Source organism: Amblyomma americanum, chromosome 5 (genome assembly GCF_052857255.1).
Source record: "Amblyomma americanum isolate KBUSLIRL-KWMA chromosome 5, ASM5285725v1, whole genome shotgun sequence".
Lineage (NCBI taxonomy): Eukaryota > Metazoa > Arthropoda > Arachnida > Ixodida > Ixodidae > Amblyomma > Amblyomma americanum.
This window is the reverse complement of record NC_135501.1, coordinates 210290267-210312387: the sequence shown is the minus strand read 5'-3', so window position 1 is coordinate 210312387 and position 22121 is coordinate 210290267. Positions and strand designations below refer to the sequence as shown.

The 22121-nt window shown below is 50.4% G+C and overlaps 1 protein-coding gene across 5 annotated transcripts in view; it reads left to right on the top strand.

Annotated features, from left to right (window-relative positions):
• Window positions 1–22121, top strand: part of LOC144133590 (uncharacterized) — a 126055-nt gene that overhangs the window by 74172 nt on the left and 29762 nt on the right. For 4 of the 5 annotated variants that reach the window (XM_077666785.1, XM_077666786.1, XM_077666787.1 and 1 more), the window contains exons 4-5: window positions 4446–4541; window positions 5436–5621. The exons of the other annotated variant lie outside the window; for it this stretch is intronic. In XM_077666785.1, the coding sequence (XP_077522911.1) occupies window positions 4446–4541; window positions 5436–5621 (282 nt within the window). The remainder of the gene's footprint in view (window positions 1–4445; window positions 4542–5435; window positions 5622–22121) is intronic. 5 annotated transcript variants of the gene reach the window in all.

Sequence of the window (22121 nt, the reverse complement as noted above, 5' to 3'; positions counted from 1 at the left end):
TGTGCCTTTCTCGCAATAGGAGGGCAGCGTTTCAAACGAAGGTAGCCGTCACAGAAAGACAAGAGCGAACATAGAAAGGGCGCCTCTTAGAAGTCAGGACAGACGCCAGCCTCCCAAGCCCGATGTGGCAAGAGTACGATGGCAGTTGCATCACCAGAAACCGGAGATACGCCCCAATCGGGGTGATACGACTCGCAGCACCCCATGCCACTGCCTATGAAGGAGGGTGGCAGCAGTAAAGTAGCGGAATCTTTAGACAGAGCCGGCTCAAAGCACCTTGTGAGAAAAATTAATGTGGATTAGCTGCTCAAAGCACCTTGTGAGAAAAATTAATGTGGATTAGCTCAGCTAATCCACATTAATTTTTCTCACAAGGTGCTTTGAGCCGGCTCTGTCTAAAGATTCCGCTACTTTACTGCTGCAGCTAATCCAGGCTATACAAAGCGCAAGATATCGGCGTTCACTGTGTTCATTGGCGTTGGCGTTGACAATGTTCTAGCCGGCGATGGCTTGGAGCAAAAAAAGGGCGCATAACTGGCTCCCGGGATATGTGGACGCCTCATTCGTGATTTGATTCGTGGTGAGAAAGAGATGTAGAATGAATGAATTAGCGCTGACAGCATTGGGGCTGACATGCGGCACTGTAGCAATAGCTAGACCGCAGCGTTCATTTGGTGATCAATCTCTCGCGATCAACCATTAACTGCATGCCACCTATCAGGGTGGCAGGGAGGGCGCGCTGCCTATCCAGTGTGCGGAACGCAAGCAAAGCAGGCTTTTGACACCAACGCCATCTACATGAAAGCGCAATTGAGTCTCCACTGACCCACGGAGCCGGTTGTGCGCCTTTCCTTTCGTGAAAATGAACAGCCTTTGCAAAGTTGTCAACGCAAATGAATTCTATGAACGCCGTCGGCTCACTTGTTTTGTTTGGTTTTTGAGGGAAGCAAATGGCACAGTAACCGTCTCACATATCTAGGTGGACACCCGAACCGTGCCGTAAAGGAAGAGATAAAGGAGGGAGGGAGAGAAGAAAGAGAACACTGAATAGTGAAAGTTGCATTTTGAGGAAAGGCGCTGCGCTGCGCAATGGCAGAACACCTGTGGCTCGGTGTGACTTGGGAGCGAGAGAGAGAGAGAGAAAAGGCGACGGAGTCGGCGGCGGCCACCTGCGCCGTGCGTGACGTTACTCGTGCTCCGACATACGCCGGCTCGCGCGAAGCGCGGTGTTGACTAGCGTAGTGAAGCTTTTCGCTTCAAAAAACGCGTGGGGCGAAGTACTGCATAAGTGGCTCATCACGCGTCGCCGCCGGCAAAGGCTGAGAACGGGCCACGTGAAGCCCTCGTCTGCGCAGTTGAGCGGCAGAGCGCAGTTGGGACGGGAGCTGACGTGCATGATGCTGCGCGCGTCCACCACTCACGGGGCACCGAGAGGAAGACACTGTGCACTCTTCTCGGGTCGAGGCCGGTCTGCGCGTTACTTTCCCGCTCGCGACCTCGCGCCCAAATAACGCTCCAGTACACGTCCCTGGGGCGGCTCAACGGGGACGCGAAACGGGAAGAGCGGAAGGGAAGGCGACTGACAGCGCGTTCTCTGAAGGGTTAATAATAATAATAATAATAATAATAATAATAATAATAATAATAATAATAATAATAATAATAATAATAATAATAATAATAATAATAATAATAATAATAATAATTGGTTTTGGGGGGAAAGGAAATGGCGCAGTATCTGGCTGATATATCGTTAGACACCTGAACCGCGCCGTAAGGGAAGGGATAAAGGAGAGAGTGAAAGAAGAAATGAATGCCGTAGTGGAGGTCTGCGGAATAATTTCGACCACCTGGGGATCTTCAACGTGCACTGACATCTCACAGCACACGGGCGCCTTAGCGTTGTTCCCCCATAAAAACGCAGCCGCCGCGGTCGGTGAACCCGGGAACTTCGGATCAGTAGCAGAGCGCCCTAACCACTGAGCCACCACGGCGGGCGAGAAAAGGTTTCCCCGTTTTTTGTTTTGAAGCGAAAAGCTTCACTACACTAGGTAAAGCAGTCGTCGGGTGGGCCGGAGGATGACCTTGAATGGCGTTCAGCCTAACCATGTTTATCGCTTCCTTACGGCGCGGTTCAGGTGTCCATCGATCGATATGTGAGAGAGTTATTGCCCTATTTCCGTCCTTAACAGCAATTTTCAAAACCAGTCCAATTTTTATCGAAAGCAAAGGAAAGGCGCATAACTGGTGCCCTGGGACAGTGGACACCTCAGTCGCGCTTTAACCTACGTTGCGGAAGCGACAGATGTGCGCTGCATGCGTTGCCATTCACAACGCTGTAGCAGAAACGCGGCACTGAAACTTTAGGCTGTCGGCGTTCTTTGTGGTCATTGGCGTTGGCGTTGACAACGTTCTAGACTTCGATGACTTTGAGGAAAGGAAAGCGCATAAGTGGGTCCCTCGGACAGTGGACGCCTCAATCGCGCTTTGAGGTACATGGCGGGGATGAGAGAGAGGTGTGGCTGCATATGCAATAGCGCCGACAACTTTGTGGCAGACACGCGGCACTGCAGCAATAGGGCGCGCAGCGTTCACTGGGCGACCAACCTCTTGTGGGCGCGCTCCCCATACAGTGTGCGGAACGCACTCAGCGTTACGGATGCCAAGCCGCGTCTAGTTGCCCGATACACCACAGCTTTCGCTCTCTAAGCAGGTTCAGCAGTAGTTGAACCGCAGCTATTGTTTTTTTTTTCAAAATATCGATTGGACCCATTTTAATATAGCGAAAGCAGTAAACCAAAACTCCGCCTGTGGCAGGGACGATGCTTCGCCTTGTGCAGCGGTTGCGCCAAAAACATTAAAAAAAAAACTCGCTGAATGGCAGAAGCAGCGACCGAAAGTCATGACTCCTTTCATAAAACGCCTGAGATGACCTAGAGCAAGCCTCAGTGTTTGTTTTGGCAGATTTTTTTCGACAGATTTGTATCGGCAGCAACGATTTCCACGTCATCCCAAGCGAATCGGACGGCATTAAAAGTTGTGGCAGAACGGGCGCGAAAACAAGGGCATGAAATCGCTTTGGTGATAATCGTTGCTGCCGAAAGAAATCTGTCAGCGCGGCTGCACCTGGAATCCCTAATAATAGACACGACGCCGAACACTATTGCAATAGGAAAAAGAGGAATCTTCACCCGGCATAAGCAAAATCATTGCGTCTGTTAGTCAAAGCTGCTGAAGCTGCATCTTACTCGACCGCTTCTTCATAAGAAATAAGGAACCCGTAAGGGTTCCGAAACGTCAGCTAATGTTTATGACTTGGTCAGTGGCCCAAGATTCATTCTGCTATGTCACTCCCTGACCAGATGACGTTCCGTCAAACCCTGGATTACATCAGTGGAGCAATACGGCTGGGGCTAGTTGATATACCAACGTTTTGAAAGCGCTAGCTGCACGCAAGAAATGGCACACACAGACGACGAAGGAACATGGGTATACAATGTGCACTCCTCTACATCATATTATGCGCAACAAGAAGTTTGGTGGCTCGGTGTCCGGGGCTTAATGTATGAAAATAAAAATAAAAAAGAGGAAAACGAGACAAGGTAATCTATACTAACACGTGCGCATTACAGCAGCTTAAGATTGAGGTCCTTCAAAAAGTTTCGGTTCTCTCTAAAATGATCGACGCCGCGCTGACGGATTGGTTCAAAGATTTCTCTTTTCCTTTTGCTTCTGGCTCTGCCTAACGCCTTCGTATTGTTTACTAGTGGAATGCATTCGCATTGTGCGCAAGGGATGCGAGATTTCCGGAACTTGCAACCTGTTCGCATGGCCTTTCGTGCGCCTTACCTCCACGTCTGCCCAACCGAAACAGTGGCCTTGTGGTAGAGCATACGCTTCGCATTCGGGAGGTGCTGGGTTCGATCCCCAGTGCCGCCGGGGACCCACCGGTTTTCTAAGGGGTGCAAGATTTCCCCTGGCGTGGTTCTCGCGGTATCTGGGGTGAAATGCTCGGGAAAAGGGTCTGCCAACCGTTGCGTTGACGGGCCACTGATTCTCTCCGCCGTTTAGCAACCATAAATCCGCTCTGGGGATTTATCTTAGGCGACGTGCCCAAGATAAAGAAAGAATCTTGCGAGGAACGGGATGAAAAGGAGGTCAACGCTATGTGCTGGCTTCTGCCCGCCTGAGTTATCAGTAGCACAATCGTTGAAGCTGAATGAAGTAGACTAGCAGTGCGTATAATCTGCGTCCCTCGGACATCACCCACGACCACGCGTAAAGAGAGTTTCTCTGATCAAGCCGTTCCAATGTGCAGGCTCAGAAGTGTGTTTTATTACTTTAGCAGCTAACCACCACAGCCAGCACTCGTCCCCTTTGGCGGTCTCCCCTTACTCCAGCATAGGTTTCCCCATGCAACAACGCTTATATGGTTCCCCACGCAGCAGCCCAGAAGAAGAGGCGAGCGGCGACCGACGTCATCGGCGAGGAGCCGTCGGACACGGACCGGGATGAAGTCGCCGCGCTGTCACGTCCCCCTGGTACGAAACCTTAGCGCCTATAGAGGGCGATGACGTTTTCGCCCGTAACAGCGACGGCTATTAGCATCAGCACAGACAGCGGCGCCCACAGCGGGGTCAGTAATTTGTGCACTAGCTCAGTGAAGTTACAGCAACTTCGCTCTATTTGAGTGCCCTTCGTAAACTCCTCTTCTTTCATTCTATGCTGGCAACAAAGATGGAGTGAGAATAGTCGGTTCTTCTAGCACGTCATGCACTGCTAGCCCCTTCCTGCCTTGGAGATTTTTGCATTCGTGCGGGACGCCGTAGGGGCTATGCTAACGCACAGTCAGCCGACTGACGCCCGAGACCGACTGTACAGCGACCATGCGTCGTCTGGTAACATTCAGTTGACCGCGTCGCGTTTAATCGGAACTCCGTGAATGCGAAGGCACAAAAAGGTAGCGATTGCAATTACTCTTCATCAGAGCATAGCCACAAGCCACAAAGAAGAGCTATTTAGTTAAGTCTTCTGTCACCAAATCAAAATTCGTTGCGTTTGTTGGACTCGGCCCAGGACAACGGCCCCCGATGACTCATGTGGTCACGGAGCGATGCTACACGCATTGAGAAAGGCTGCCGTTTCATCAAGACCCCAAACATTTCGCCTTCTTTCTTCCCAAGCAAACTGAGAAAGCGTGAGTCTACCCGTAATTCTGTGCGCGTTATAAAACCTAGCGGATAAAAATTACTCCGGCGCCGTCAGCTACCGAGTGCCGTGGCGTTTGGGTGTAAAAAACAGCCAAGTCAGACTCCCTGGCACGGTTCAGGCCTTTCCGCTGCACTCGTGCAATTGCTTTGATTTCTCGTCGTTTTGTCCGCTTTATATCTATTCCGGTATCCCTAATCTGGCCTGTCGCTAATCCCCTGGCGCAGCCTGTAGCCAGCCCATGTACTTCCGCTGCCTCAACAACTCGGACTACGGACGCGGCGAGTGGGTGTTCGTGCTGCGGGACCACGGCCAGTCCGGGTCCTGCCGACGGTGGCAGCCCGACAGCGTCTGCGCGAGGGACTCGCCCGCGCACTTCCGAAAGCGCCAGGACTGCGTGCGGACATGCGAAGGTGCGTAATTCCAGCGTCGTCCGCTCCCTTACATGTCATGCGTCTACATTCCAGAAAAAAAAAGGGCTCAAAGGATGTGGCCCTGAATGTCCCCTGCAACGTGACCCTCTGGTAATAACAGATTGTCCCAAAACGAACTGTACACAATGCGGTATTTGGCGAAAAGGTAATCCCGGTAGTCACACATGGGATGCTTCCAAAAGTGCATTCTATATGTGGCCTGTTCTGACCTTGTTTAGGTGTTAAAACCTGGAAGTCGGAATTTTCTAGAAGTATGCATGATGCTGTTCCGGGAGCCTGTTTCAATCCCTTCTGCCTGAGTGCTGTTGCCGATATTTTTCCATAACTCTTTCTCCACTACCGGATTATTATGAGAAAGTCATCCGTGAGATCCCTGTCAAGTTGCTGGTGCGATGTCACGTTCTAATTTTGTCATTGGGTTCTACCCCGAAGCAAAATCCATTCTCCTTGCCTTTTTTTCGGTAACGTGCGTGCTAACAGAGTTAAGTGCAGTTCGCTGAGATATTGTTAAAAGTCCACCACGACAAAACCCTCTGTGCAATAGGCTTCCTACCACCGTGGTGATAGGAAGTCTTCTTATCACGCCTAAAGGCCTGTTTTTGAGACGCAACACTCTACAGCAAGGATACTGTAATACCCGCGTGAGCAGAGGAAAGGTCCCCTCATGTAATGCTTACGCGTAATCGAGATTGCTTAGTAAACGGTTAATGTTCTCGTTTGGGAACCCAGGATTTGCATCGGAAAACCAACCTCAGATGAGGTAAAAATAAGAGCAAGTGTGTGTCTGTGCAAGGAAGACTTTAGGGCCGGCTGCGAAGTTGGCCACAAGTTATTCAGCCCCAGCTGCTGAAGCGCAACAGCACGAGAGAAAAATTTCAGCTGCTTTGGCTGTGAAAGTGCGGTCTATCTGCTTCCTTCGTAATAATGCTCGGCGAGGGACATTTCACTGGAGCGCTAACCGACGAGAACAAACGCGGGTGCTCTGTTGCCAACGAAAGCGCACTCGTCGCCTGCATTCGTGGAGAAGGCTGAATGCGACGCCTGATCGCTCTTCCAGCCCGCAGGGACAAGCGCTGCCTGGGGCTGGTCACCGAGCGCCTCCTGAAGCCGTGCTCCGATTCGCCGCAGGACAACCCTCGGCGCTTTTGGCACTACGACCGCGTGCTGCGGGCCTGCGTGCGCTGGGCGCCAGCCATCACGTGCGCCTACAACGCCTTCCGCTCGAGCGGGCAGTGCAAGATCGCGTGCATGCTGCCGCGCCGCCTCGACTGAGTCGCAGGGGCAGCCGCTCGGGTCTGCGAAGAAGCCCTTTGTAGACTGGGGGCAAAGTTCTGTTCTAAAGCGAGAACCACCGTTGAGGGGGAAAACAAAGAATGCAATTTACTGATCGCAGATCTCACCATTCTTCCGCAACAAGGGAAGCCTCTGAATGTATGCTCGGAGCAATATTTGCAACTGCTCACACATACACACACTGCTCCAACTGCTCGCTTCGGCTGTCAGTGCGCACGGTGTATAATTTTCATACAAAGGCGTCATCAGTTCGCCATTACCTGTTTGGATCTTCCCTCTTGGGCAAAACCCTGGAGTCCCGAGCAGGAGTGTACATCAGTGTACACACACAGTGCACATCGGGAATAGAAGCAAGAGTTTCCGTCTAGTGCGGAGTTGAACGTGAAACAATAGGGAGCACTGAGCAGTTGTGATCTAGACGTCCTTCAACATCATTGTCTTGAACGTATACCCTCTTTACTGGGTACACCGAGATTGGGAGCTTGATTATCTGGAGCGAGAACTACGTGTACAGGTTTCCGCCCTCGCTTCCCGCCTGCACAGCATAATGAAAAACAATGATCGCAGTTTAATACTTCATGACATGACTGGCCATTTACAGCCAATCAACCAAACACGAATATCGGAATGTCTGTGATGAAACACTGCACACGCGAGCGGCGGTGACCTGGAGGTTATACATCATCTCTTTGACACATTTCAATTTGTTTGTTTCCTTTTTTTTCTGTCGCATCAATTGTCCAGTGCAAATGGCCTGGAAATGTTGACTCTAACTTGTTCGCATTCTTTTATGAAAGCAGCTTTTCAAGGGAGACAGAGGATAACTCTGTCCAAGTTTTTTTACTTCGTAAACAGATTTAACGGCTCTATGCTGTTACATTCATTTTCTTTTTTGGTAAAGAAGACCACATTTGTCGGGAGGGAAAATTTTAAAATAGAACTTTGTTGTCCCGCCACTATATTTGTGACGCCAGGAGGGAAAAAGGCTCCGTTATCGGCGTAAGGAAGGGAATGGTGCTGTAACCTAGCCTCAGTGATCCGAGCCGAGAACTCTGCCTGGACGTCTCACCATTTTTCGTGTGACAACTGCTGGTGGTGGTGACGTCTGTATTTCATTTTTAATGATTTCTTCTAGCTCATAGAAGCTCCGTTTGGAATGAAGTTGACCCCTTTCTGATTGAAACCCGGTAATCACAGGCCAACATCTTGTCCTCAAAGTCCCATTTAAAACTGTGCGCAGTCTTTCCAGAAGCGCCCGGCTTCTGTTGGCCGCTGACAGCACTACGAAATATGAGAAAAGGAAGCAACCCGAACCGTGATATGCCACTTAAATTTGTATTTCCCTAGCCTCCTCCTACACTGACCTCTATATCTACACTATAAACAAGAATTAGCGAGTAAACAGGAAGTAAACTGTCCTCTAGCGCTCTCTTTTTTCAGGGCAGGGTATTCTTTCCAAGCCCTGGGCCATCACCAAAAATACCTAATGCTCACAGTTGGCAACGAACACGAATATTCAAGCGGCATTTCAATCCTCTGTTTTAGCTAACCTGAAGACGTCCTGTGCCGCTTTTAAAAGCCTCCTTCCATTGCACACTTCCTAAAGATAGTACGCTTTGCGGTACAAATATGGCTCGTTAGGACTGATGCTTGGGCGAGTTGGTATGCCATGTTCAAGAAGAACAGCGCGAAAAGACAAGGACCACAGGATGATACACAAAGACAAGCGCTGACTTTCAACTAAAGATTTATTGCTCGGAACGTGGTAATAAATACATCAGGCTCTAAGCAACAAAAAGAACACATAGGAGTGATACACACTTGTCCACGCACACAAAAAATACCAAACAGATACAGCAGCATTACTTCCTTGCAGATAGAAATTCTAATTCTTTCTTTGACAAAGATAAGGAGGGACTACTGATACATGCGTCATTTAGCCGGGCGATTTCAGCAGCTTCAATGATTTCTCGAGTCAGCGTATTGGGGTGTCTACTTAACACTTTTGTTTGTTAGAAGACTGGTTGGCACGTTTTGCTTTCGCAGTCTCGGCAGTGGATGCCGAGGTGCCCTTTAACAGTATTATAAACAGTGATATTATGTTCTCTTAGGCGCTCGTTCACACATCTGCCCGTCCGGCCAACATACTGTTTCCCGCACGAAAGTGGAATAGAATAAATGACACCTTCTTGGCATGCAACAAACTTATTTTCATGCTTTATGGAACACTTTTTTGGCGTGAATTCATCATTAACTCGTTTACACAATTTCCCAAGCTTTTCGGGAGCCGAAAAAACAACTCTTACTTGAGCTCGGTTGCCTATCTTCTTTAGCTTGTGGGAAGATTGATGAATGTAAGGAACAACTGTTGTTTTTTCTTTTTCCTTGGCAGACTCTGTCAGATCATTCTTGTTGTTTTTGCTTAAACTTGCGAGCATCGATTCAGAAACGGACACGAGCAGTTGCTTGGGATATCCTGCCTTTACAAGGCGATCAGTTTGCTGGTTGAAACTGTCTTGTTGAGCATGAATGCAAGATTTATTTAGAGCGTTGTAATAGCATGACTTAGCCACGGCACGTTTAACTAGCTGGGAATGCGACGATGCGAATGGAAGTAGAGGCTTGTTGCTTCGCGGTTCAAACGACCAGCAGGTATGATTCGGCGTAAAGCTGAGTCTAAGATCAAGAAATCTAATCGTATTATTTTCAGGAACTTCGGAAGTCAACGTGAATGGATGAAGGTACTGGACAAAAATATCTTGAATCTCTTGCTTGACTGGTTCAAAATTGTGGACATCGGTGTCCAACAGAACAAAGAAATCGTCAACAAACCGAAAACAGCGCAAGGCTTTTGACCCTTCTAATTGTCGTTGGAGCCTTCTGTCCTTTTGTGCGAGCAACAGATCACTAAGCACGGGCGCTATGCATGAGCCGATGCAGACTCCTTTTTTCTGCAGGTAAAGAACACCATCCCAGATTGCAAATGTTGAATTTAAATACACTTCAAGAAGTTCTAAGAACCCTGAGACTGAGATGCCTGCCTCATTTTGGAAGGCAACAACGTCGTGTTTTTCGATGCATTCTTCGATACATAAAAACAGCTCATCATGCGGCAGTGAAAAATAAAGGTCTTTTACATCAAACGAGCAAGCCATGAGGCCTTTGTTCTTATGGGTTTCTAAAACCTGAATTACGTCCTGTGATTTTTTCACCAGAAAGGGATCGTCTAAGGTCAATGAATTTAAAATCTTCTTAAGAAACACTGCTACACATTTTTGCCACGCGCCGTTCTCAGAGACGATTACAGGGAAAGGACATTCCGGTTTGTGCGTCTTGGCATTAAAGAAAAGCTGCAAACTGAGTCCTTTACATTTGTCAATTGAATTTGCCAAGACATCAAGGTTATGTTTTTTACATGTTTTTTTGGCTTTTGCCTTGATCTTAGCCAGAGAAACCTTATTTGCTACATTGAAGGATGAAAGAATGGCTTCTCGACCCTTAGTTACATATAGATGCGACGGTAGCACAAGGAAACCTCCTTCCTTATCCGCGGGAAGTAAACGCAGCGAATGTTCCTTCAAATAAGACACAGTTCTCTTAACTGGACCGGAATTCCCTGGTCCCTTACAACGTAGCAAACCATCGACTCCTTCGGACACACACCTGTCTGAATCGGCGACGGGTGCTAGCCTGGATACTTGTCTCACCATGCCCAGAAGTTCTGGTCGTGACCTCTTGGGTTCTGTGGCGTACTTCGGTCCTTGGGAAAGAACGCGACGCACTTCAGTGGGCAGTGAAACGTTCCCTGCTGTATGGATGACGTTCTCCGCCATGCGTTTCTTCTCAGGCTGTGAGGCACGGAGCTGAAGAAGTGTCTGTTGCCAGAGGAAGTCAGCAGTGGAGTTAGCCAGATCAGAGAATTCTTTCCATTTCTTCCTTGCATGATGTGGGGCCCAGGCGCTGTGAAGTTGGAGAAAGTTGGAGAAGTTGGATAGAAAAACGCATTCCGAGACATGTTGTGCAGCTGTTTGGTGGTTTCCAGCCATCGCAAGGTCATTGCTCGAGAATCTGCCAGATTCTAAAAGCCGAATGGAACAGACAAGCTCGGTTCTACCGGCACTGCCTTTACCTCCAACTTCACAGCGCCTGGGCCCCACATCATGCAAGGAAGAAATGGAAAGAATTCTCTGATCTGGCTAACTCCACTGCTGACTTCCTCTGGCAACAGACACTTCTTCAGCTCCGTGCCTCACAGCCTGAGAAGAAACGCATGGCGGAGAACGTCGTCCATACAGCAGGGAACGTTTCACTGCCCACTGAAGTGCGTCGCGTTCTTTCCCAAGGACCGAAGTACGCCACAGAACCCAAGAGGTCACGACCAGAACTTCTGGGCATGGTGAGACAAGTATCCAGGCTAGCACCCGTCGCCGATTCAGACAGGTGTGTGTCCGAAGGAGTCGATGCTTTGCTACGTTGTAAGGGACCAGGGAATTCTGGTCCAGTTAAGATAACTGTGTCTTATTTGAAGGAACATTCGCTGCGTTTACTTCCCGCGGATAAGGAAGGAGGTTTCCTTGTGCTACCGTCGCATCTATATGTAACTAAGGGTCGAGAAGCCATTCTTTCATCCTTCAATGTAGCAAATAAGGTTTCTCTGGCTAAGATCAAGGCAAAAGCCAAAAAAACATGTAAAAAACATAACCTTGATGTCTTGGCAAATTCAACTGACAAATGTAAAGGACTCAGTTTGCAGCTTTTCTTTAATGCCAAGACGCACAAACCGGAATGTCCTTTCCGTGTAATCGTCTCTGAGAACGGCGCGTGGCAAAAATGTGTAGCAGTGTTTCTTAAGAAGATTTTAAATTCATTGACCTTAGACGATCCCTTTCTGGTGAAAAAATCACAGGACGTAATTCAGGTTTTAGAAACCCATAAGAACAAAGGCCTCATGGCTTGCTCGTTTGATGTAAAAGACCTTTATTATTCACTGCCGCATGATGAGCTGTTTTTATGTATTGAAGAATGCATCGAAAAACACGACCTTGTTGCCTTCCAAAATGAGGCAGGCATCTCAGTCTCAGGGTTCTTAGAACTGCTTGAAGTGTATTTAAATTCAACATTTGCAATCTGGGATGGTGTTCTTTACCTGCAGAAAAAAGGAGTCTGCATCGGCTCATGCATAGCGCCCGTGCTTAGTGATCTGTTGCTCGCACAAAAGGACAGAAGGCTCCAACGACAATTAGAAGGGTCAAAAGCTTTGCGCTGTTTTCGGTTTGTTGACGATTTCTTTGTTCTGTTGGACACCGATGTCCACAATTTTGAACCAGTCAAGCAAGAGATTCAAGATATTTTTGTCCAGTACCTTCATTCATTCACGTTGACTTCCGAAGTTCCTGAAAATAATACGATTAGATTTCTTGATCTTAGACTCAGCTTTACGCCGAATCATACCTGCTGGTCGTTTGAACCGCGAAGCAACAAGCCTCTACTTCCATTCGCATCGTCGCATTCGAAGCTAGTTAAACGTGCCGTGGCTAAGTCATGCTATTACAGCGCTCTAAATAAATCTTGCATTCATGCTCAACAAGACAGTTTCAACCAGCAAACTGATCGCCTTGTAAAGGCAGGATATCCCAAGCAACTGCTCGTGTCCGTTTCTGAATCGATGCTCGCAAGTTTAAGCAAAAACAACAAGAATGATCTGACAGAGCTGCCAAGGAAAAAGAAAAAACAACAGTTGTTCCTTACATTCATAAATTTTCCCACAAGCTAAAGAAGATAGGCAACCGAGCTCAAGTAAGAGTTGTTTTTTCGGCTCCCGAAAAGCTTGGGAAATTGTGTAAACGAGTTAATGATGAATTCACGCCAAAAAAGTGTTCCATAAAGCATGAAAATAAGTTTGTTGCATGCCAAGAAGGTGTCATTTATTCTAGTCCACTTTCGTGCGGGAAACAGTATGTTGGCCAGACGGGCAGATGTGTGAACGAGCGCCTAAGAGAACATAATATCACTGTTTATAATACTGTTAAAGGGCACCTCGGCATCCACTGCCGAGACTGCGAAAGCAAAACGTGCCAACCAGTCTTCCAACAAACAAAAGTGTTAAGCAGACACCCCAATACGCTGACTCGAGAAATCATTGAAGCTGCTGAAATCGCCCGGCTAAATGACGCATGTATCAGTAGTCCCTCCTTATCTTTGTCAAAGAAAGAATTAGAATTTCTATCTGCAAGGAAGTAATGCTGCTGTATCTGTTTGGTATTTTTTGTGTGCGTGGACAAGTGTGTATCACTCCTATGTGTTCTTTTTGTTGCTTAGAGCCTGATGTATTTATTACCACGTTCCGAGCAATAAATCTTTAGTTGAAAGTCAGCGCTTGTCTTTGTGTATCATCCTGTGGTCCTTGTCTTTTCGTGCTGTTCTTCTTGAACATGGTACAAATATGCCTCCATGGCCAAGAATGAGCATTCCCTGTAATGAGTGGTTAAAATCTAAGCAGGGACTGGCCAGCATAACCTAAAAGGGAGAGCGCGCTAGGGGATAGCTTATTCCGTTTTTGCTCCCAAAAAGGCTTATTCTTGTTTAGGGTGTAGCAGTGAGCTGAGGAGCTGCTTAGGGCTTTCACGCTCAAGGGCAATGCTGTGGGCTGCGCGGCAAGGCTTACGCTGGAGATCTCCGGAATGATTCCGACCACCCGGGGCTCTTTGACCTGCGCCGAAATCCACTGTCAGTGACACGGGCGCTTTTGCCACCAAGTAGCCTCTGCACGTGCGAGAGCAAAGGCTCATTGGATAGTGCAAAAACAGAGAAGCCACTCATAGACAATACGACTGGCGAGGACCGCAACAGTCCGCGTAATCTAAAACGAGTGCTGGGAGACGGGATGAAGAGTCGTTTTCTTTCGGCATAGAGCGCAGAATTCATCTTGGCTTCCTTGGTTTCTGTCTGTAACTGGGAGACCCAATCTCGCAAGCAGCAGTTTGTGAGACACCTTTCAGTATGATCCGCTTAGCATCCGGCAAAAGCACAGAAGCAAGAAAAAAAGGAGGAGGGGGCAGAGAGAGATCCCAAATATACGAATTATCGACCCTTCGTTTCACGAAATCGAGGTTTCTCGAGGTACTACGCCCTTCAATACTCAGATCAGACAGTGCTCATATTAGCACACCGCGTTCAATTTCCTAAAATTTCTATATGGTATGGCAATCGGGGATGAATTTTATTTAGTGACAACCGTCGCCATAGCTTGGCGTAGACAGGCGTCGCCAGACGCGAAATTCGAAGTTCGTGGGTCCGGATCCCACCGAAGACATGTGGTTGTTTGTTATTCTGCTTCGTAATCGATTATCTTTATATAATTACCCTATTAATCTCCTATTTCTGAACACCGCAAATTTGCGGAAAAAATTCCTTATGCTCCTTGGTATCGTTGACTGCTGGCTCCCGCCATGTATGTCATTACGAGCCCATCTTTTCCCTTCCCTTTTCTGCTCAAGCTGAGAGAATAGTTGTCCTCTACAACGACAGGGACCAGTGTACGAGCTCAACCTCTGAATCAATACCGTTGTCATCCAAAAGCGGGTTGCAACCCTGGTCCGAACAGCGCCTGTTCCAAGGTGCTGTCAGTGCACTCACTTCAAGAGCTGCGATTCTGGGTCTGTTGGTTTTTGTCCTCATTTCATTTTACTGACACCTATTTTTGATCAAATGTGGTTACATCATCAAATATAATTTTCATTTTTTGTACATTTCTGCGACCTTGGTAAACGTGGGACCTTTTTGTTTTTTGTTCGCGAAAATGCCTCCTCAAATATAGAAACGGCAGAAAGTGTGGGTTGCGAGTTTCCAGATCGTTATATTCGCATTAGTACGGCTTCCGACGACGCTTTGGGGCTCGTAGCCGCCGCCAGCACTCAGTCATGCGCTGACGCAACAACAAGACACGGCTCTGCCATTAGTGCTGCGAGCACGCGACAAGCCCACTTCCGGAGCACTCTCACTTGGAAAGCGCGCCAGAGAACGAGATCTCGGCGCGTACACACGCCAAATAACGACATCAGAAGCAGAGACGGAACAAGGCGATAAAAGCTTCAATTAATGCAGCCCGTCGGCGACTGTCGCGCTATCGCGCACAGAGAGAGGGGGCGCGGACGTCGAAAGCGCGTTCGCCGTCGCCTTCCCTCGGGTCGCGAAGCGGTGTCTGCGTGTACCTGTTGCGCAATACGGCTCTACGCGGTGGGGTTTGTTGCACCCCGTCGGTTAAGGCATGCGGGTGAGCGCGCCTTCGACCGATTGCCGACGGACTCGCGGCGTGCATTGCCACATCTGCTCGCTTTTCTGTTCGGGTGCCACCCCCTCGTGGAGCCTTCTGCTGGGGCGGGTGCGGTAAAAGCCTGATTTCGTTGTGCCCAAAAGTGTAAATTATTGGAGTGATTTTGACGGTTTGTTATGAAAGGCTGGCTACGGCACGGTGCCGAAAGATCGCCCACTTTCGTTTAGAAATGCAGCAGGTCTGAAGAGTATTGCCGAGGTTGGCGCACAATGGCAGTAATTTGGAGTTACTGGCATAGCCTTTGTTTTGAAATGTGCTCATGATTATAGCTGATACCGTTATGACGATGGGGGTGGTGGTGGTGACGCCAGTGTGATAACTGTATTCAACTATCGCGTGCTAGTATTTTGTGCTAACCCCTGGATGCCTTTCTCTCCATAGAGAGTTGTGTTCCTTTTACCCCTTTCTCTTCTTTGATGTCAGCCCGAAGGGGAAAGGTAGAAGTTGTTGGATGCCGACGTCTTGAGGTTCTAAACTTGCTCAGTCACATTACTCGTGGAACTTCAGGAAGTAAACTGTTTAATCACACATAAAAATAGTTAAGACAGAACGGAAGGTACAACAAGGAGAACAACTATGTACATAGTGATTGATCCGCAGAGTGACCAGACGAAATCAACCCCCGGTCCCACCAAAACGTCTTCTTTTAATCCCTAAGTCCCCGCCCTCAGTGGGGACACCAACCAATTAGGTCAAAACACAAACACGCATCCAATCAAGAACCGGGGAAAGGAAAACACATCCAATAAAACACATGGGAGAGGAAAACACATTGAAAAAGAGACAGAGGAGCGTAAAACACGCCCAATCAAAGATTGGGGAGAGGGGACAGGTCACTGTCACGAATACTAACAATTCCCCTCTCGGCTCACTCCATCCTCCCCCGCGGGGCGGCATGATTACTCGCTCAAAGAGCATGCGAGGGCCGCACAGATTGTCGAAAGCCGTGTTACTTAAGGCGCCGCCACTCCCCAATTCTTCCTGATGCCCCACGTGCACAGGAAGTGCCTGGCAGTCATATGGAGCTGATAAGCGCTCACAGTGAACATGAGGAACGCGTCTTCAAAATTGCCTCCTAGCCACACACTGAACGACCGCCGCCCGGGTAATGGCCTTGGGCAGCGTCGCCGCGGTAGGGATGAAAGGCGACGCGCCTTCGTTGCTGCTTCTCGGAGCGCGGCTGCGAACAATGGGGCCCGGCCAAGCTGGGTCGTCTGCGCACCCCGAACTCCCCTCCGTCGCCGTCCGCTTGACTCGTTAGTTCCATGTGGAGTCAAAAGGAAATGGATCACAGCGTACGCACTCTTGTCCACATACAGGCGGCGTTCCGTACGTGATTACTTGAGGCTCCGGATGTGTCCAAGCCAGCCGCGCACGACACCTCCCCACCAAATGTGCTGCATAACATCTTGGAATGAAGCACACACAGAAAACCGAAACAGACCAACGTGCCGCGGGCCCGGAGCCGAAGAAGCACCATCTGCCGCTGCCGAACCATATGCGTTGCCAAAGCCTCAGGGTACACCTCCATACATGACATAACTCCAGGCCCCGGATACCCCCACGCCTCTAGTTGGCAGCTACGAGTCGCGACATTGCATCGGCATTAGCGTTTTGCTCCCCTTTTTGTGCTCGACCCGGATATCGAATCTCTGCAGAGCGAGTGCCCAGCGTGTCAGCCTGGCGCTGTGCGGACTACTCAGAGTCAAATATTTGAGCGGGTTATGGTCCGTTATGACCCTAATTTGTGCGCCACACAACCAGACTTCAAGTCGCCCTAATGCCCAAATGATGGCATAAGCCTCCTTCTCGATAGTCGCCCAGCGGGTCTGAGCCGGGCTTAGCTTTTTGCTCAGAAAAGCGATAGGCTGCTCGCGGCCCTCGTCATCGCACTGGGCAAGGCAGGCACCCACCGCGTAGTCCGAAGCATCGGTTGCGAGCACGAACTCCTTACTTGGGTCAGGCGCATGAAGTGAGGATGCGCTCTTCAAGCAAGCTTTCACCTCATCAAAAGCTTTCTGCGCCTCGTCATCCCATGGGAGCCGCTGCGGTGTCCGCCTGTTAGTTAAGCTCGTCAGTGGGAGCACGACGCGAGAATAGTCGGGGACATATTGTCGGTAATAGTTAGCTAAGCCCAGAAAGCTTCTGAGCTCCTTCTTTGTTTGGGGCCTCGGCATCTCGTCTATTGCCTTGACCTTTCCTGGATTAGCGCTGTGCTTCCCCGACCCAACCACATGGCCCAAAAATTCGACTTCTCGTCTCGCGAAATGACATTTGCCTGCGTTCACGGTGAACCCGGCGGCTGCGATCGAAGCGAGCACCGCCCGAACGTGCCTCAAATGCTCCTCCCAGGTGTCTGAATAAATCGCGAGGTCATCTATGTAGGCGCATGCGTACTCGCGGTGCGGTGCTAGTACCTGGTTTATGACCCTCTGGAATGTCGAACTCGCATTTCGAAGGCCGAAGGGCATGACCCTCCATGCGTACTGCCCCACCGGAGTGACGAATGCCGTGAGGGCCTGTGCCTGCTCGTCAAGGGATATTTGCCAATAGCCTCTCAGCATGTCTATTAGGCTGATGAAGTTGGCCTTCGCTACTCGGAACAGCAGCTCGGACGGTAGGCTCATCGGAAAGGCGTCCTGCTCGGTTATCGCATTCAACTTCCGATAATCGCAGCACAGGCGCAGCCCCCCATCTTTTTTAGCGACGCAAACCACTGGGTGAGCATGAGGACTCTCAACGGGATATATTAGTCCCCACTCCAGGAGCTTATCTACTTGCCTCTCCACTTCCTTCCGATACGCCATCGGGACCTTGTACGCATGGCCAGCCCGTGGCTGAACACCCTCCTTTAGCACGATTTTGTGCGCTCCTAGCGTGCATTTGCCGGGCCTACTGCTGAAAACCTGGCCATTCTCCTCGATCAGTGCCTCTAGATCTCGGCGCTGCGCTTCGTTCAAATGTTCGAGAGCACCCGGCGGCAGCGCGTCGCCTGGCACTGAGCGCATGGGGAACGTGGGCACGTCGCCGAACTCCGCGTCGCCCTCGAATATCACCCCTACTACATTCACCCGTGCGTGGTATGCTCTGAGCTTGTTTGCGTGTACAGTCCGACATGCGCCATTGTCGAGCTTGATCAGATAACTGTACGGGCGCGTCTTCCGCATTACCGTCACAGGCCCCGTCCACTTGGACATCAACTTTCCCTCGCCATCCCTTTCAAGCAACAACACCTGCTGCCCATCTGTGAAGTGTTTATCGACAGCGCGCAAGTTGTATTGTCCAGTGTACCTGCGTTGCGCTACCGTGCTGTTGTTACTAGCCTTTGCGTTTGCCTCGGCCAGCTTCTCGCGCAAAGCTGACAGGTACTCTGCCGCCGGCGTTGCCAAAGAATCTGGTACTGCTAAGTCTCCCGTCCAAGTTTTTTGGAGAATGGATAGCGGTCCGGTCGGTATTCTGCCATACATTAACTCAAACGGCGACTGCCCGGTCGTCTCATTAGGGACCTCTCTGTAAGCCCAGAGCAAGAATGGCACAAGCCTATCCCAGTCACGTCCGTGCTCCTGAATAATCTGGAATAGCATGGATTTGAATGTTCCATTCCAGCGCTCGACTAGACCGTTGCTTTGAGGGTGGTCCGGCGTGGAAAACCTCGGAGAGGCGCCCAATTTTCTGAGAAGCTCTTGTGTAAGTTTTGCGGTAAAATTTGTGCCCTGGTCACAGCACACTGTTTCAGGGACTCCCAGGCGCGCGAATATTTGCAAAAGAGCCTCACACGTGGCCGTAGCGGTCAGCGCTTTTAAACACACGACTTCGGGCCAACGGGTGTTCATGTCCACTACACAAAGTGCATAGCGGTGCCCTCGAGCTGACGGTGGTTCTATCGGTCCTATGCAGTCGATGTTTACCACTTGGAATGCGGCCTCTGGTCTAGCGATCGGCGCGATCGGCACTCGATCTGCTGTGCGTGCACGCGACTTCACCTGACATGAGTGGCATGAGCGGCAGTACTGCTTCACGTCGCTTGTGACCTCGGGCCAGAAGAATGAAGCCTTTATCCGCTGAAGCGTTTTCCGCTCGCCGAGATGACCTGCCCACACTGAGTCGTGCGCCATTTTTAACACCTCTGCGCGTCGCTCGGTTGGGAGGACAAGCTGAGTACATGGATGCCCAGCAACAGGCTCCTGGTGGAACAAAAGCTCGTCCCGGACCGCCATGCCGTGTGTTCCCTCTCTAGCCTGAGCCCACGCTTCCTGGAGTGATTCGTCTCCAATCTGCGCCTCGCGAAACCGTTGCCGCGTCGTCTGTGCCACCGCGGTTTCCCCTTCGCTGCAATCTGCTGCTACCGCGCCCGCTAGAACCTCGTCAACCCGCTTCTCCCTCTCTTCGATTTCTTCGTCAGAACCCTCGGCTTCTCCCTGTTCTTGCGCATGGACACGATCGCTCAGAAGCTGTTCATAGTCTTCGGGAGTGATTAACGCGCTTATCCCAGTTATAAGCTCGTCTGTGACTGCACACAGTATGCCCCGCTCCGACGGGTCAAATGATACTCGCGGTGCTCCCTGGGTTGTTACTAGGGGAACGTACGCCAGCTCCGCGACAACCTGCTTTCCGAAAGCCCCGGTGAGTTTTATTGTTGCCCCCGCGCATTCATATCGCGGCACGAGCGACCTGCGGATGACCGTGATGTCGGCCCCTGAGTCAATGCGCGCATTTATAGCGTTCCCGCTACTCAACAAAGTCACCTCTCCGGCGCTGACCTTCTCCTCCGCGGGCTGCCTTTCCACTGAGCCGTGCACTGTCTCCCTGTCATGCAAGGGGACCGATATTCGGGCGATTACTGATTTCTGGTCTGCGCGTCCGCCCCCCATGTCTGGCTTTTCCGCGGTTTGTCTTTTCGGGCAAAATCTTGCGATGTGCCCATGCCCGTGGCAATGGAAACACTGTCCACGTCCCCGGGGCCGCGTGTTGTTTGGTCGGGACTGGGTTCCGTCGCGCTGTGTTACCTCGACTGCCTCGTTCGTCGCCCCCGCCGCGCTCGCTGCTTTCCCGACCTTATATCTTCGGCTTTCGTCGTGGTTTTCTGCCAGCGTGACAATCTCACTAGGTTTTAGGAACCCTGGCTTATCATTTAGAGCAACGTGCGCTCTCGCCTCTGCACTGAGGGCTTCCTTTAGTCGGTCCGCGACGGCTAGCAGTTTGAACTCCTCTAACGAAGTTACCTGACAGCTGTTTAAATAGTATTCCAGGTAGTTCTGCAGGCGTACCGCAAACTGCTCCCACGTCTCATTTGGGTTTTTGTTCGCGGATGAGTAAAGACGCTTGTATTCGGCCGCAGTGAGCCTCAAGCCGTCTAACACTTTAGCTTTCAGGAGTGCGTACTCGCTCCTTTCCTCTGCGGACAACCGCGTGAGTAGCATGCGTGCCCTCTCGCTTAGGTGTGGCAAAACTAGTCCAGCCCACCACTGGGTTGGAGCTTCGTATGACCCCAACGTGGCCTCTACGTCCTCGAACCACCCTGGTACCAGGGCTTCTTGAAGCGGCATCGGCGTGAGGACGCCTTTCATAAGGTTAGCAAATTTCAACCTTCTGTCCTCGTCCATTCTTCCGCTCGCTCCCGCGCTCTCACCAAGCCCACCCGCTGTTCCGCTCTGCTTAAGATTCAGCCTTGTATTTTCCAAAGCCAACCGCTCCTTTTCCACCGCTAGTTCAGCAATTCGTAATTGCACTTGCAACTCGGTCATTTGTTGCACCGGCGCGCTAACTGTCAGAGGGTGCGTCGGACCCTCATTTGCCTGACCCGCGGCTGCCAACTCTCCGTTTCCTGCCCCGTTCTCCATCTCTTTCTGTTTAACACTGTCACTTCTCAAAATCCAAGGCTTTGGCATAAGCACAAGCCCGACAGAAACAGAAAGGTACTCGCCCGGCTACCGAAGCTCCGCTTTACGAGGCTGCCGGTGCCCCAGCATGGAAGACTGGCCCGGAAGTTGGTCGCTGCGCCGCACGGTCCCGGTTGGAACTCGTCTCCTTGATCCGCGTCGTCGTCGGCTCCTCCTGATCAACAGCGCCCTCCTTGACTCTGGTCACCTGGTTCCTTCAGCTGCCCGCTGACTTGGACCTTCAGCGTCACGTCGGCGTTGACCAGCTGTCACTCTTGAAATCTTCTCCTCTGGACGTGCCACGCTATAGCTCGTCCGCCGCCTTGTACTTCCGCCCTCCTTCAGTTGCCTCGAGTAGGAAGACGTCGCATTTCTGTCGACTGCGCCAGTTGTGTTCCTTTTACCCCTTTCTCTTCTTTGATGTCAGCCCGAAGGGGAAAGGTAGAAGTTGTTGGATGCCGACGTCTTGAGGTTCTAAACTTGCTCAGTCACATTACTCGTGGAACTTCAGGAAGTAAACTGTTTAATCACACATAAAAATAGTTAAGACAGAACGGAAGGTACAACAAGGAGAACAACTATGTACATAGTGATTGATCCGCAGAGTGACCAGACGAAATCAACCCCCGGTCCCACCAAAACGTCTTCTTTTAATCCCTAAGTCCCCGCCCTCAGTGGGGACACCAACCAATTAGGTCAAAACACAAGCACGCATCCAATCAAGGACCGGGGAAAGGAAAACACATCCAATAAAACACATGGGAGAGGAAAACACATTGAAAAAGAGACAGAGGAGCGTAAAACACGCCCAATCAAAGATTGGGGAGAGGGGACAGGTCACTGTCACGAATACTAACAATTCCCCTCTCGGATCACTCCATCCTCCCCCGCGGGGCGGCATGATTACTCGCTCAAAGAGCATGCGAGGGCCGCACAGATTGTCGAAAGCCGTGTTACTTAAGGCGCCGCCACTCC